General features: G+C 39.7%; 1 protein-coding gene across 11 annotated transcripts in view; it reads left to right on the top strand.

Moving 5' to 3' along the window:
- Positions 1-14,378, top strand: part of CNOT1 (CCR4-NOT transcription complex subunit 1) — a 60,851-nt gene that overhangs the window by 13,740 nt on the left and 32,733 nt on the right. For 10 of the 11 annotated variants that reach the window (XM_075510409.1, XM_075510407.1, XM_075510408.1 and 7 more), the window contains exons 8-16: positions 543-711; positions 2,771-2,897; positions 3,195-3,305; positions 4,447-4,617; positions 5,179-5,306; positions 6,333-6,573; positions 8,128-8,247; positions 9,324-9,446; positions 9,677-9,828. In XM_075510409.1, the coding sequence (XP_075366524.1) occupies positions 543-711; positions 2,771-2,897; positions 3,195-3,305; positions 4,447-4,617; positions 5,179-5,306; positions 6,333-6,573; positions 8,128-8,247; positions 9,324-9,446; positions 9,677-9,828 (1,342 nt within the window). The remainder of the gene's footprint in view (positions 1-542; positions 712-2,770; positions 2,898-3,194; positions 3,306-4,446; positions 4,618-5,178; positions 5,307-6,332; positions 6,574-8,127; positions 8,248-9,323; positions 9,447-9,676; positions 9,829-14,378) is intronic. The other variant, XM_075510414.1, reaches the window with a different exon arrangement.

The following is a 14,378-nucleotide window of genomic DNA, read 5'->3' as shown; positions in this document are numbered from 1 at the left end:
CTGCTTTCCACTGTGAGCAAAACTCCCACCCATGCATCTGATCCTCTTATTACTGTGTCTCTCTTAAACTTTGCTTCCCTGGAAGGAAGAAGGGAGTATTCTCTCTTTCCATGCCCAAGTGCTTGCTTTAGAATTGCTATACTTAGACTCAATAGCAGCTCCTTTGTTTCCTAATACTTCCTGATTTGGAGGAGAGGCTTTTGCTCTACTTCTGTATTGTTTCCTGCTCTGTGCTTTTTTTGGATGACTGCTGTTAGTGACAATCTAGTTCTAAACTTACCGCCAGCACAGCTGCTAGCCCTTTGGGCAGCTGCAGTGAACCTGTATGAACCTAGTCTATTCTACATTCTTGTTTTCTAGGAATATCCAAGTGCTGTAGAGACCTGGGAGGTGGGATGGAGGAATGCTGCATGAGTGCCCTCTTGATTTCTGCAGCAGCAGGGAAAACTCTAGCACAGCAGTCAGGTTATTTTGAATAGTCACTTGCATGCAACTGGTGTTCTGGGTTTTTTGATGCGTTTTTTTATTACTCTTGCCTTTAGATTTTCCCCAGGAGCGTTGTCCTGTGGTGCTTGCACCACTTCTATACCCTGAAAAACGGGACATTCTAATGGACAGGATCCTGCCTGATTCTGGAGGGATAGCCAAAACCATGATGGAGAGTTCTCTGGCAGATTTCATGCAAGAAGTTGGCTATGGCTTTTGTACCAGGTTTGTAAGAAAATGTAATTTTCAAGCATCTTGGGTGGTGGTGGCTTTCTTGTTTCTTGAGGCAAAAGGTAAAAAACACTTAAAGTTCTGAAATAACTAGAACCTTATTAAGTATTGTGAGGTCACTTGTTTTGATTCCTGTTTTATATTTTGCTTTCTTCTAATGTGTATGGCATGTCTGTTGAGGTTTGTGATGGTAAGAAGTGCTAGGTAAAGGTATTAAAATTCCTTGTGAAGGCTTTATAAGAATTTGACCATCATCCTTTAAGTAAAAACAAAGTGGCTAGGTAGGCATAAATTCCAACTAAATCCTACTAGATCCTTGGAAGAACTTTGCTCTTGTGACAGACTCCTGTTAGCTCACTGTCCACATGAAATAGATCACAGAGGAACTGAAGGTAATAGTCTCACTTCAAGAGAGTTGATGAGCAGCAGCATTCTGTTTGTATTGGGTTTTGATCGGAGTGGTACACAGTATGATTGGGATTATTTGTAGCTGTAAAATCTAATTATGATAGTGAATTTCTAGAGTGTCTTGACAGCTGCATCAGTCTTTGCCTGTTTAGGCTTATTTTGGTAAAAATACAGCTGTCTTAAATTCGCTCTGAGTTTGTGTGTATATTCATAGACATACATTACCCACATATTCAGTAGTGTTCCATATTCTTGCTCTCTGCCCCTAGTCTGAAATGTTAGATGGGCAGCTCTGTTGACCTGCTGGAGCCGTGTGAAAGGGGCTGTCATCCATAGAGCTGTGTGGGTTTGCAGGAGTGGAGTGAGCGGGACTAAAGATCTTTGCTTATAGCACCTAGCACAAGCATTGTATTACATGGACTATTTGTTTATATCCATGTGTGAATTGGAATAGTTACTAGAAAAGTAGAAGGAGAAGCTAGACTTTAGTCAAAGCTGTCTATCAAAGAGTTAATTTGAATATATTAAAGACTTATTTCCTGCTGTATATCTGCTATCTGCACAAATCCAGCTCAATTTTTGAATGCAGTTTTTCAGGATTTAGGATAGTGCTCTAATACTGATAGTGGTAACAGGAGCCTGCAAATGTGTGGCTGGTTTTGAAGGGGGCCTTGACTAGTCTTAGCCCTCAGTATGAACCTAACGTTTTTTTAAAGGAAGATTCACTTAAGAAGCATAAGCTAAGAGAAGTAAAGGATTCTGTATTTTGAAAGAAAGACTATCGACTACTTTGGGGAGGTGATCAAATCTCAAAGATATTAACATAAGTTTGTGTTTAAACAGTGAAGTAAGGAAACATAATGTAAATGTGTTGGAAGATAGTGAAAATTATTTCCTTTGTTAACATGTGCCTGTTAATAAAACATTTTTTTTGATCTATAGTGATGCTGTATAAATCTTGTTGGCCTAACTATGAGGTGTTCACAAAGTGAAACAAAAATTGAAAAGAGGGCTCCAGTTCTAAAATTTGAACTTAGGCATCTGCTCATTGATGCTCTTTTGGCTCCTTGAAGATTTTTGCTAGTGACCTCTGATCAGAAATGCCATGGCTTGCATCAGGCTAAAAGGCATACCTTCACAGCTTACCTTTTGAACAGTGCATGTCACTTTGAAACGTGCATTCTCAGAGTCTTTGTTTCACTTTTAGCTAGCAGAAAACTTCAGTCTTTGAAGCTCTGTATCACAGGTCAATATATGGAAGTGCTTTTAACAGAAAACAGCACTAAACCTACCCTGTGCTTTTACTTTGACAGAGCATAGCCTGTGAAACATCTCTCGCTCACTTAAGTAGACATAGCTTTGAACTGAATACATGACACAGTATGTTTCATGGAAATAATTGCACAGACTTTCTACTGAATTTCTCTTCTTGCTTGTCCTGGAATTTTTTTATGTTGGATCATTTGACTAACATAACTGAAGTTGAGTGAATGGTCATATTTTACAGTCTGGAATTAGTTTCTCCCAACAATCTGTGTGCTGTCCCAACCTTACTCACAGGTCTTGTTTTGGTCTGTCTGCCTTAAGTTGTGCCACAGTGAAATCTGCTTTTGTATTAAGATCTCTCTGTTTTGTTGCATTGTAGTGTCGAAGAATGTCGCAACATAATCATGCAGTTTGGTGTTCGGGAAGTCACGGCTGCCCAGGTTGCCAGGGTTTTGGGGATGATGGCTCGAACTCATTCGGGGTTGACGGATGGTATTCCATTACAAGTGAGTGGCCTACTGGAGTGGCAATTTCATGTATTTTAATCAACAGAAAATGACAAGTTAAAATGCTAGGCTCTATAATTTAAGAATTGCTTTTATTATTCAACACTGATACTTCTAACTGTTCTGCTGTAAATGTCTAATACATTCTTGAATGAAAGATTCTCAGAAGTGTGCAACTGGTGTCACTACTGGTCTGAACTTCTGCTTACGCTCATAGTGCAGGGAGTTCTGTAGCTAGTGGCTTTTGAGACTGCTTTATTTTTAGCTAGTATTTGATTGAGTGTATTTAACTTGCAGTCTATTTCGGCTCCTGGCAGTGGGATTTGGAGTGATGGGAAAGATAAAAGTGATGGAGCACAAGCCCATACCTGGAATGTGGAGGTCTTAATTGATGTTCTTAAAGAGCTGGTAAGTTTTGTGAGCATCTTGGTCTTTTACGTGGAATATCTGAAAGAAGGTCATGTCTCAGTGTGAATATAAAGCATTTTAAGCTCCTAGCAGCCTGAATGGCTTTGAATCTCATTAATGTAATTGTGCTGCTATACTTAAATGATTGGTGGTTTTTTCCTCATGAGCAAGAATATTTTGAGGAACTGTGGGAAGTAAAAGCTGCCTGAATAACTAATTTGGGTGCAGCTTGAGATTTATTCCACGCTGGTCCCGCATACTCCAACATGTGTTCTCTGAGGGTTTTTGTGTTTGAGCTTATTTTTGACAGTGGAAAGTTTTGTGGATCAGGCACCTTGTTTTGAAAAGCTTCTCACTGTAGGCATTAGAGGAAAATGAAACAAAATATTTTTGTAGCTACTCATTCCAAAACTCTAAATGCTTCTTGCATACGATGACGCTTCAGAAATAGGAGAGTTTTTCCACCACTTTATAAGCAACAATTTTTGTAATTAACTCAGTGAAACATGAGTACCATTTCCTTTGCCTACCTTACACTGGGTGATTTTTTTTCTGTATGTTCCCTCGAATCTATGGAGGAGTTGCTGTTTTGTTTTTCTAAACTTTGGAATGTAAAACTAGCTTTGTCTTTAGTGCTCACCTATCTCTGAAATGAGTGGTCTGCGTTCCACAATGGCCATAGTTCCCTCCAAGTTCCCTCATCCTTACGGTTTCACACTATTGCTGAAAATCTAATAGGTGCTTTGCAAATACTTACAGTGTACATTGTTCAAAAGGAAAGGCAAGTTCTGCTTGCCAACGGGTCAGACCCTTCTGCCTTTTATTGGAGAGCATATGGAAGCCTACAAAAGGAATGAGTTAGCATGCTAAGAAAGGAGCTATGTGTTTGGGTGTTTTTTGGGGGTTTTTTTGAAGACTTGTTAATGAAATGTTTGGAAGGATAGACAACTACTGCCTGTAGTGCTGGTCTCACAGGCTAGTTTCAAACATTAACTTTTTCTTTTTAAAACAAAAACCGTGCTTTCAACTAGAAGTAGGGTGGATGTTAAGCTGGATAAAATACTGCTAAGAGGGGTTCTTACAAGACAGTACTGAAGATTGTGATGTTCAAGGCTGACTGCTCTTGTTTTTCTGGTTGCAGAATCCTAGCCTGGACTTCAAAGTAGTAACCTATGAATTGGACCATCCGGGATTTCAGATTCGTGACAGCAAGGGCCTGCATATTGTAGTGTTTGGCATCCAGAGAGGGCTGGGCATGGAAGTTTTTCCAGTGAATGCCATATACAGGCCTTGGAAACACGCAGAGGGCCAGGTAGGTTTACCAACATTTCTGCTGTATCTGTACAACACTTGCAAAGTTCCTGAATTTCTTGAATGGCAAATATGGATTGGTAAGGTGAATTTTTTTAGACAAGCCGCATTTGAGAACTTTGCCTGTAAGGCATAGGCCTCAGGTATGTTATTGAAGTACAGTCTGTTAACTGAACAGCGTCTGCATTGTTTGGGAGGAGATGATCACTTGGTATACACGTGTGACACCACCTTTGGTTTTAGCAGAGTTCTGATGTGTAATGCAGCTGAGTGTGGAACTGTTGCTGCATGGCTGTGCTCTGAGGTTTTTACCTGGTTACACAGAAAAGCTACAGCTTTGTGCAGACAAGTACCCTCAGCACACCTGTATCTGTCAACTTCAGAAATCCTGGGAGGAGAAGTGTGAGGTTCAGTCTTACGTAAAACACGTTGATAGTAAATCTTGGCTCATGTCTACTGCTTTCTTGATTTGCATCGTTCTCAGAAATGTGGCAGTTGATATCAAGTGGAAGGAACCTGAAACTCTAAATATCTAAACTATTTTTGATGTCTTTTATTCTAGCTCTCCTTCATTCAACATTCCCTCATAAACCCTGACATCTTCTGTTTTGCTGACTACCCTTGTCATACTGTTGCCACAGACATCCTGAAAGCACCACCAGAGGATGACAATCGAGAAATTGCTACATGGTAAACTTGCTCTCAAGCTGCTTTTCATATGTGGAGTTAGTGTAAGATTACTTGGCTGGTCAAATGTGGCTTTATCTTCATGCAACTAGATTTACTTGTAGCTGTGTGTATATCCCAATAGACCAGTCATTAGTATTTGTTCCATATTTGATCGGTGAAAGTTCTCATTATCAGACCTTCCTATGTACTTCGATAATACCTGAAAATATACTGCCAGTTCTTGCTTTTATTGGAGTCTTCTGGTTGTCTGGAGAGTTTCTGCTGATGTATTTTGGCAGATACTGTGAGCTGAGAGGAGGAGATAGAGGAGGTATGAATTTATATCTGTCTTTTCCAGGATGACATTAGAGAAACTTGCTCTACTTGTATGAAAGAAGTCCTAGGATTTAAATAGTTAATTTATATAGCTATTGCTGAGTTATTGCATAAAGCTGACTAGTGTGACTTTCTGAGCTGACCTTTACACCCCTTTGTTTGATACAGCTGTGTGGCTGATTTCAGTGAAGATACTTGCCTCTATTTACATTGTATGGCCCAAAATAGGGAATTGGAGGATGGGGAATATGGGTAAATTGGGGAAGGTGGTAATGATTACTTGCCTGTAAAGCAGACAAAAGAAGTAGAATATCTTCACTAAGTTTCACAGGGGGGGACTTGGAGGTGTTAGTGTGTTCCACTTCTGGAAGTATGTTTCAAGCTACATTATCTAAGTGACCCACCTCAAGCTGAATTTTGTCAACATCAGCTTTCAATTCTCCCTCTTCCCAAACAGAATCAGAAGCTCTTAAGCTCTTAAATTGGTTGGTAAAAAAAAAAAGGGGGGGGGGAGTTATTTTTCATGGTTAAGAATGGTCTTGTAGGCTTAATTGTATGTGATAAGAGCTGCAATATCAGGTTGTTTGCAGTGGGCATTGCTTTATATCATCTTACAGTTGTTGCTACAAAATGCTTGAATCCAGGATCCTGTAAGCTAACTACTTTGTAACTTTGGGGGGGGGTGTCTGTCTGTTTTTTTTCTTTTGTTAGGAAGAGCCTGGATTTGATTGAATCTCTGTTACGATTGGCGGAAGTGGGACAGTATGAGCAGGTTAAGCAGCTCTTCAGTTTTCCTATCAAGCATTGCCCAGATATGTTGGTATTGGCCTTATTGCAGATCAACACGTCCTGGCATACCTTGCGCCATGAACTCATCTCCACACTCATGCCAATATTCCTTGGCAACCATCCCAACTCTGCCATCATTTTGCACTATGCATGGCATGGACAGGTAAGTATTTTCACTGGAGTGTGCCTGTAGTTTTGTTCATGTAACTGAAAGCTTGTTAAATGTGTTGAATGGTTAGAACAACCATGCCTGTATTGATTTATGAACTGGCTAATGTAAAACCCAAGAGATAAATTATCAGTGATTTATGCTAAGTAATACAAGTTATCTCCTCCCTGTCTTGAAGCAAACTGTGATTTGATTTTGTTTGGGGAAATATGTTCAGAACAAAGAAATAATGTTCACTGAGAAAATATTCCTGGAAAAGTAGAGATACTGAAGTCAAAGTTGACTTTTTTAACCTTTCAGTTTTAACCGAAGTTGACCAAAATTTGATTTTTAAAAAAAAACAAAACAAAAGAACACCAGCAACACAACAGCAGCAAACCCCCCCCTCAACCTCACACATTTTAAAGCATAGAAACTTGAAGCAGTAAGAGGTGAGGAGGTTTAAACCAAAATAATCTCCACTGCACTTGCTAAAAGATGGAGGCTATTCTAGGTATAAAAAAACCTACTTATGGTATAAGTTTTAAGAGTCTAGGGTGTTTTCTGAAAACTTGGGACTGGCTGCTGACCTTTTTCAAGGAGAGCTTTCATGTAGAGACAGGGTAACTGTATGCAAATCCCATGATTTTAATGGGCAAACAAGTAGGCTTTTATGGATTTGCCTTTTGGTATGGCCTTCATCATTGTGTTCACTGGTAGTTAAGCAAATAGGAGTCATAAGAAGAAAGTTCAGGCAGAGGAAGCCTCTGGGGTGGGAGGGAATCTGCATTAGGAAACATCTTGCCCTGTTCAAGTAAAGTAGAGTTAATAAGAAGCTTGACCTTTGAGATCTTGGTCCACATTCACTGCAAAATTATGGCTATTTGCTAGCTGAAGTGATGAATGTTTTATATTTTTCCTGATAAAAGTCTTTAAATTGAAGAATGGGGGGGTAGAATAGAAGTGATGTGCTTTTTGCATAAGGCCTTGAAATGGCAGAATATGCAGTTTATCTGCAGGGCAGGCTTCAGAATAAAGTATGAAATGATGGCTGCCATGTGACATGGTGCCATTCCGCAACTTGAGGATGTTTCACTTCCCCAGATGAGGGAACCTTTAAGCAAAAACCTTGCTGCCATCAAAATCTTAGTTGTGTTATAATTTAAAATTGCCCCTATGTGAGCAAAGAGCTAGATACTGTGATTTCCATGTTATGGTGTGATGTTGCAATTCTCACTTCAGGACATCATGTCAGGCGTAACATTTTGTAAATTATTTGCATATTCCAAAAGCAATTTCTCTACAATTGAGAGGAATTGGACCTGTACAGTGGTAGGAAAGAGATGGGGATGTACATACTTACCATTCATAGTCGTTCTACATCCTTCAGTTGTAGCTCCTGGATAGTTTATTATTGCACAAAAAGCCCAACTCAGAAGCTGAGTTCTGAAGCTAAAGAGTAAATATGTTTGCATGTTAAGCTTTAGACGTAAAATGTCCCATTAACGTTCAAATAGTTGATCCTTTTCCTAGAGGCATGAAGTACAATCCTAATTTAATTCTCCTTAGGGTCAGTCTCCTTCGATTCGTCAGCTTATCATGCATGCAATGGCAGAATGGTACATGAGAGGGGAGCAGTATGACCAGGCGAAATTGTCGCGTATTCTTGATGTGGCGCAAGACTTGAAGGTGAGTTTTGCAAAACACTGCCATTATTTTCTGTCTGGTGTCTTACGCAGACTTGCTCATCCTTTAACAAAGGCTAACCTTAACTTAGATGTGACTAATTTAGTGAGGATTACTTTGTTTAAGCATGTCTGAATTCAGTTGTTGCTGTACCTCGTTAAAAAAATTAAAAGCCTATGTTCATGTGACTTTAAGTGCTCTTCAGCTGAGTTGTGGTATCTGACTACATACAGATACTTTCTAGCCTGTCTGGTTGTGAGCCCAAGACATTTTACTTGGTGTTTGCAGTAGAGTTGGTTATCGTGGCTTAGCTGACAAGTAACTTGGGAAGCAGTGTAATAGAACTGCTTGCTATGTGAATATACTGTAAATCCAGGAAGAGCTTTGACTGTTTTAACCTTGAATACCATTGAAATGGGAATGTAGGAAATATCCTTCAGATATTTGTGTGAAGGTAGCACTGCTAAGCTTAATGGAATGGAGATTTCTTGAGAGTACTACTACTTTTCAGTTGTTTACACATTCACAAAAGAGACTGGAAGTTGTGACTGACTTCTTTAAGGCCTATATTGCTTCCTAAAGTTAGATGCAAAATAATTGGGTGTCTCAAAATGCAAGAGCACCAACTGCTGCTTGAAGTCAGTTTTGTTGTAGCAGTTACTGTGTTCAAAGATGAACACTTTGAGCAGATGTATTCAAAGTGGCTCTGAAGGGGTTGAGGTCTGTTTGCAGGGAAATGCTAGGCTCTTCTGATTAATTTTGTTGCAATACCAACTTGGTAGTAGCTCTCAGCCACTTGCTGGTGGATTTTCATATAGAGGAATTTAAAACTCAGCACAAGGTCGCTTCAAAGGAGGTAGGGTCATGATTTCAAATGAGAGCTCTTGCTTATTTGTCTCATGAGCGAGCTATACGTAAGTGAAGCTGATACTATTAATCTCTTTGTTGACAAAGAAAGCATAGCAGCATGTGATAGCAAGACTTCTTTACTAAAAAGTATATGGGGATTAGAAAGAAAAGAAAGGAGAAGGGGTATCCTTGTGTCTTCACTAGTAGTCTTCTGATTTTTTTTTCTTTAGGCCTTGTCAATGCTGCTAAATGGTACTCCATTTGCCTTTGTTATTGACCTTGCTGCACTTGCCTCTCGACGGGAATACCTCAAACTTGACAAATGGCTCACAGATAAAATTCGGGAGCATGGGGTAAAGCAGGATTTTTCTTTTTATTTCTGCACTCTATCAGTGACTAACTTAAGTCACTTTAACAATTTTATAAGTAGCTTTAAAGTTGTGGAAAGTGTCCATGGTCTGATAGTTCAATGTTTTCACTGAACTATAATAGCTTAGTGCAATTCTTTCCATGGTGCAATTGCCAAGTTTGAAATAGTGACTTGGATGCAGTTTGGGAGATTAAGATAACATTTTTTCCTCAGGAGCCCTTCATCCAGGCCTGTATGACTTTCTTGAAGAGAAGATGTCCATCTATCCTGGGTGGCCTTGCTCCAGAAAAAGATCAGCCCAAAAGTGCTCAGCTTCCTCCAGAAACCTTGGCGACTATGTTGGCGTGTCTGCAAGCTTGTGCTGGGTAAGGATTATATTGCTTATGCTGAATGTGTAATCTGTTTGCAACTTGTTTGCTGGCACATGGTCATAGCTGGTTTGGAATTTCAAATGGAGAATGGGGTTAATGAAGAATATATAAGCTTGCAGGGATAGATTCAGTAGTACATTTAATTTTGCACTGAAACTTCTGTTGCAGGCTAGGTCACAAGAGCTTGAGAGAGTGTTCTTGTCTTTATAATCAAACAGATGAGGGGATCTCGGTAACTGGGGGATGGCTGGTTAGTCAGATCCTGGGTGGGTAATGACTAGATGCAGGGCTGTAATTTGGACAAAAAGGAATACAGGCCATAACTACAGAATGGGACAGCATCTTGGAAAACAGTGATTGTACAAAGGACTTTGTGATTGCGTTAAGCAAATGCCTCTGTGTGTGGTTACTACCCTAGCAGAAAGGGCTAATGCAATCCTTATGTGTAGGAGAAAAGTGCTAAGTGGCGATTGTAATGTAATTGAGACTGAAATTAGACATGTGTAACTTCTGTTGTCTTCATTTGAGACAGTCTCAAAGTAGTCAAAGCATGGAAAACATCTAAGATCTTTTACAGATCAGATTGTTTAGCTAAACAGTCTAGAAGAAAAGGTGTGGGTCCTAGAGAGCTGTTTTATCTGCTAGAGGGAGGGGTAGACTACAGAAAGGCTAATGGAAACTGAAATTGGACAAATCAGTTCTTAAATACTGTGTTCACATTTAGTAAAAATGGCTGAATGTTGTAAAATATTTGTGGTGTCACTTCTTAATGCTGTCAGATCAAGATGGTATTTAACTGCAGCAATATTTCAAAGTAACTAGGCATAGCATAGTGCAGTATGTGAGCCAGAGAGACTGAAGGCTGGAGATGGTGCTAGTTTTGGTGTTGAATTTGACACCAAAAGAGGCTGGCATGTCCGAGTCCATGTTACCTGATCTAAGGCTTATATTGTGTCCCTTGGCTTAGCCAGTGTTGTCTTAAAAGATACAAGAAACATCTTTAAAGGTATCCAGGATGATTCATGGCTCTCATGTAGATGCTAGGAAATGAGTATCAACATAGAATTGTCATGACGGGTATTTGAACTGGAAGGGAATTTGAGGTACCTGTAAGATTTTAGGAGAAGGGATTCTCCTGATTTCTACTGGGACCTGTGCAATTAAACTTCAAAATGCCATTGAAATATTGTTTCTGAACTATAATGGTCTAGTACACCTCTTGGACTGAAAAGATGGCTGTTATTTTTCAACTCAAAGTGCATCTTCTGAGACTATAGTTCACAAATTAACTTACATTCATTATTTTGCATTCTACCATGTTCAGATTTTAGACGTTTAATAGTTAACTGTAGACTTGACTTGCATCTAATGTCACTGTGTTCTGAATCTTAATGTTACCAAGTTTTATTTGTTCAGTTAATTCCAAAAGCCACCAGTTCTCTACTGGCACAATTCTCTCAGCTTTTGGTTTCTTTTTATAGCTACTTGTACTTCCTTTTATGCAAGAATGTGACCTACTTGCAGTCATTTTCCGTTAGCTATTCTCTTTGAGCTTTAAAAAGAAAATGCTTGGATTTATTTCATGAAGCAATTTCTTTGATTAGCTTAGGTTTCAGTCACAAATGGAAGCAGGCATTGTAAAGACTAGAAGATTAAAATCACAGTAAATATTAAATATGTCTGGGAGGGTAGTTCCACTTTACTAGCTGAAGTTTGCCATATCCTAAATCTGTTGATTTAGGAGCCTGGTCTTTAATTATGCTGTAGTTATTTCTTGTCCTGTTTTGTGTCCAGGGACACACTTTTCTTAGCCACCAGGACCCTGCATGTTCTGAGACTCTATTTTTGGTGCAACTTTTTCACTGGCGAGCACTGCAGTTGTGGCATCATCTAGCAGTGAGGCTTCAAAAAGAAATAAGTGTTCCTTTTATTACTGAGTGTTTTTAAAATGAAGTCAGGGTGGTTGCAGGCACCACAGGCTGACCAAGCATGTGATTTGGTAACAAATTGCTTATGAGAAGTCCTTCCCTCAAGGAGCTGCAGTGAGTTGAGAGGAGCAGCAGTGCTCTTCCATGCAGTTGTGTCCATCACAGTTCAAGTGTGTCAGCATGGGGGAATGGTCATTCCTTCTCAGTCCCTGCCTCAAGAAGGGAAGAGGCTTCTGGCTACCTGTGCCTAGGGGAATGAAAAGGCCTTTCCTTTCTTTTTAAAAATGGGTTAAAAAATAAACAAAACCCCCCAAAAAAACCCAAAAAACCAAGAGATGTGAACTTGTTATTCCAGCAAGCTGGAGCTTCCCTTGAGCTGAGTTTTGTTCCTCTAGAGCTGGCTGACTGTTGCCTGGCTCTCCTCCTTACTTGTTTTTCAAAGTTCTCCTTCCTGCAGTTTTCCCCTAGTTCTCTTCTGGGAATGGCACTGAGTAGGTTAGATGCCTGAATATATTTTTACGTAGAACTTGAAAATATTAACATTTTATTTAAGATCTAGTTATGAAATCATGCCCACCTACTTACTTGTTCATATCGTTTGCCTGCAATGCAGGGTTTTTTGTGAAAACCTGCAGTTTTGTACTGTCTAAAAATATTGTGATGTTTGCATCTTGATACAGCAGTGTGTCTTTTGACATGATAAAGTTAACCTTCAGTCTGTCTAGATGGCAGGACATAATGTTAGTTGTTCGCTCCAGAGCATGAATGGCCTACCTCAGCACTATAAGTATCAAACTCTAGGATTGTAAGTCTGTCTTAGTCTTCATTGTGGGCTGCCATATTATCTATCTACAGCAGACTGGAATTTGTTTTACTAAAGTGTGCTATAGTATTTGAGCGTAAAAACTGCAAATTTAACTGCTACAAAAAAAAGGGGAGGGCAAAAGATTGAGGGTGGTAACCATGTGTGAACTCACCTCTTCAGTCCCCAGTCCTGTTCCCTGGTTAGCTGCAGTGCTGTGTGATTTTTGGAATGCCTCCTGCATCAGAAAAACCTGTGCTGCCTGTTAATTGGTCAGACATAATTTAAATATTGAGATTTCTGAGACTGTGGCATTGGGGTGTAAGCAAATACATATTGTAGATGCTGAGCCTACCATGTGCCATGGTCAGAGCTCTGTCTTCAGGTCTGGTTGCACTTTCTCAAAACATAAATCCCTTTAGGTTTTTTTGAAGGTAGATTTCTGATTGCTTTTTGATACACACACCCCAAGCCCCTTGCTTTTAAAGTCTTTGACAGTAGGCCCCGGTGAGAGGATGTTAAAGCACGTAAAGGAATCAGCTTGTGAAACAGTTGAGAAAATGTTTGTTGCCCTGCATGGGAACCTGCTCACACATGGTATCTCCCCAGATTCCCGTCTGTCTTGAGCAAGCTTTTACCCACACTACATAGTGGATCACTGACTTTGGAGAACAACTGGAAGCCCTTAACTCTGTGTAGCCTGTAATGGGATACTTGCCAAAGCTGAAGGCTGATCTGCACTTCGTTTTCCTGCCTTAATCATCAGGATGGTTCCTCTTTCTTTCTTTTTCCCCTCATCCCAACAGCTATGCAGTAAAAGCTTGTGAAAATTGAGTTAAAATGAGGATTCTCCAGACAAGGTTAAGAAAGTAACAAAGCTGTGTTGGTATAGTTGCACCATTACAGGAAGGAATCCGCTGCTTTAGCTGTCCTCACCAAAAAGGTAGAACTAAAGTTGAGGAAAGCTGTAAATAATTGGCTGTATTTTCCAAAAGGAATGTGTTAGTGTTGTGTTAGTGTGTTTGCGGTTAGGTATGTCAGCAGCAGAGCTGGCTTTCCTCCCAGTTTGGGAACTTGGCAGTCAGACGTGGAATACTTCGGAAAGAGGTACTGACTGCTCTCGATTGTGCAATGACTTCATGCCTAGGTTTGAGTTTTCTGTTGGCTTTTGATTATTTCCTTGAATAGTTAGGTTTCCTATCTCTGTTTGGGTTTAATGTTAGTGCATGAATAAACAGGTTACAGACAAATGAATTTTAGTGAAGCAGGTGGTGGTATTTACCTATCATCCTTTTTTGTCTTTGTGTAGCCCAAGCTTTAGTCATGTTGTATCTCCTCTTCTGGAGAGACCTTGTGTGTAACGAGATACAGAGGGGGAATAATCATGAATGGTGAGGTCTGGCAACAGGAAGGAGCCTTGAAGAGTGGATTGGAACAAGGGATCATAGCATCAGTTATTATATGTTTTAATTCATGAGGCTGAGCTGTATATAGCCCATAATGTGGACAACAGCAGACAAAGACTGTTGTAGATAGTCTGCTCTTCCAAGGATTGTTGGAGCCATGTAGGTACATATCCCAGCTTTCTGTAAGTCATTACTTGCTGGGGTAACTATAAAGCAGTATTTGAATTATTGAAAACAAAGAATATTCTATTTGAGATTAATTTTTAGAACTACAGTTTAAAATTTTCTATTTAAACATAACCATTTCTCTTGGGACATGCTCTAATGCAAGTTTTGTAAATAACAAAATGTAGCTTCTGCTGGGCTTGTTTTGCAACTTCTGATTGTGAAATGTGGTCCCAATTTCTG

This window comes from Mycteria americana, chromosome 8 (genome assembly GCF_035582795.1).
Source record: "Mycteria americana isolate JAX WOST 10 ecotype Jacksonville Zoo and Gardens chromosome 8, USCA_MyAme_1.0, whole genome shotgun sequence".
Lineage (NCBI taxonomy): Eukaryota > Metazoa > Chordata > Aves > Ciconiiformes > Ciconiidae > Mycteria > Mycteria americana.
The sequence above is the reverse complement of the archived record's forward strand: the minus strand, read 5'-3'. Positions and strand labels throughout refer to the sequence as shown.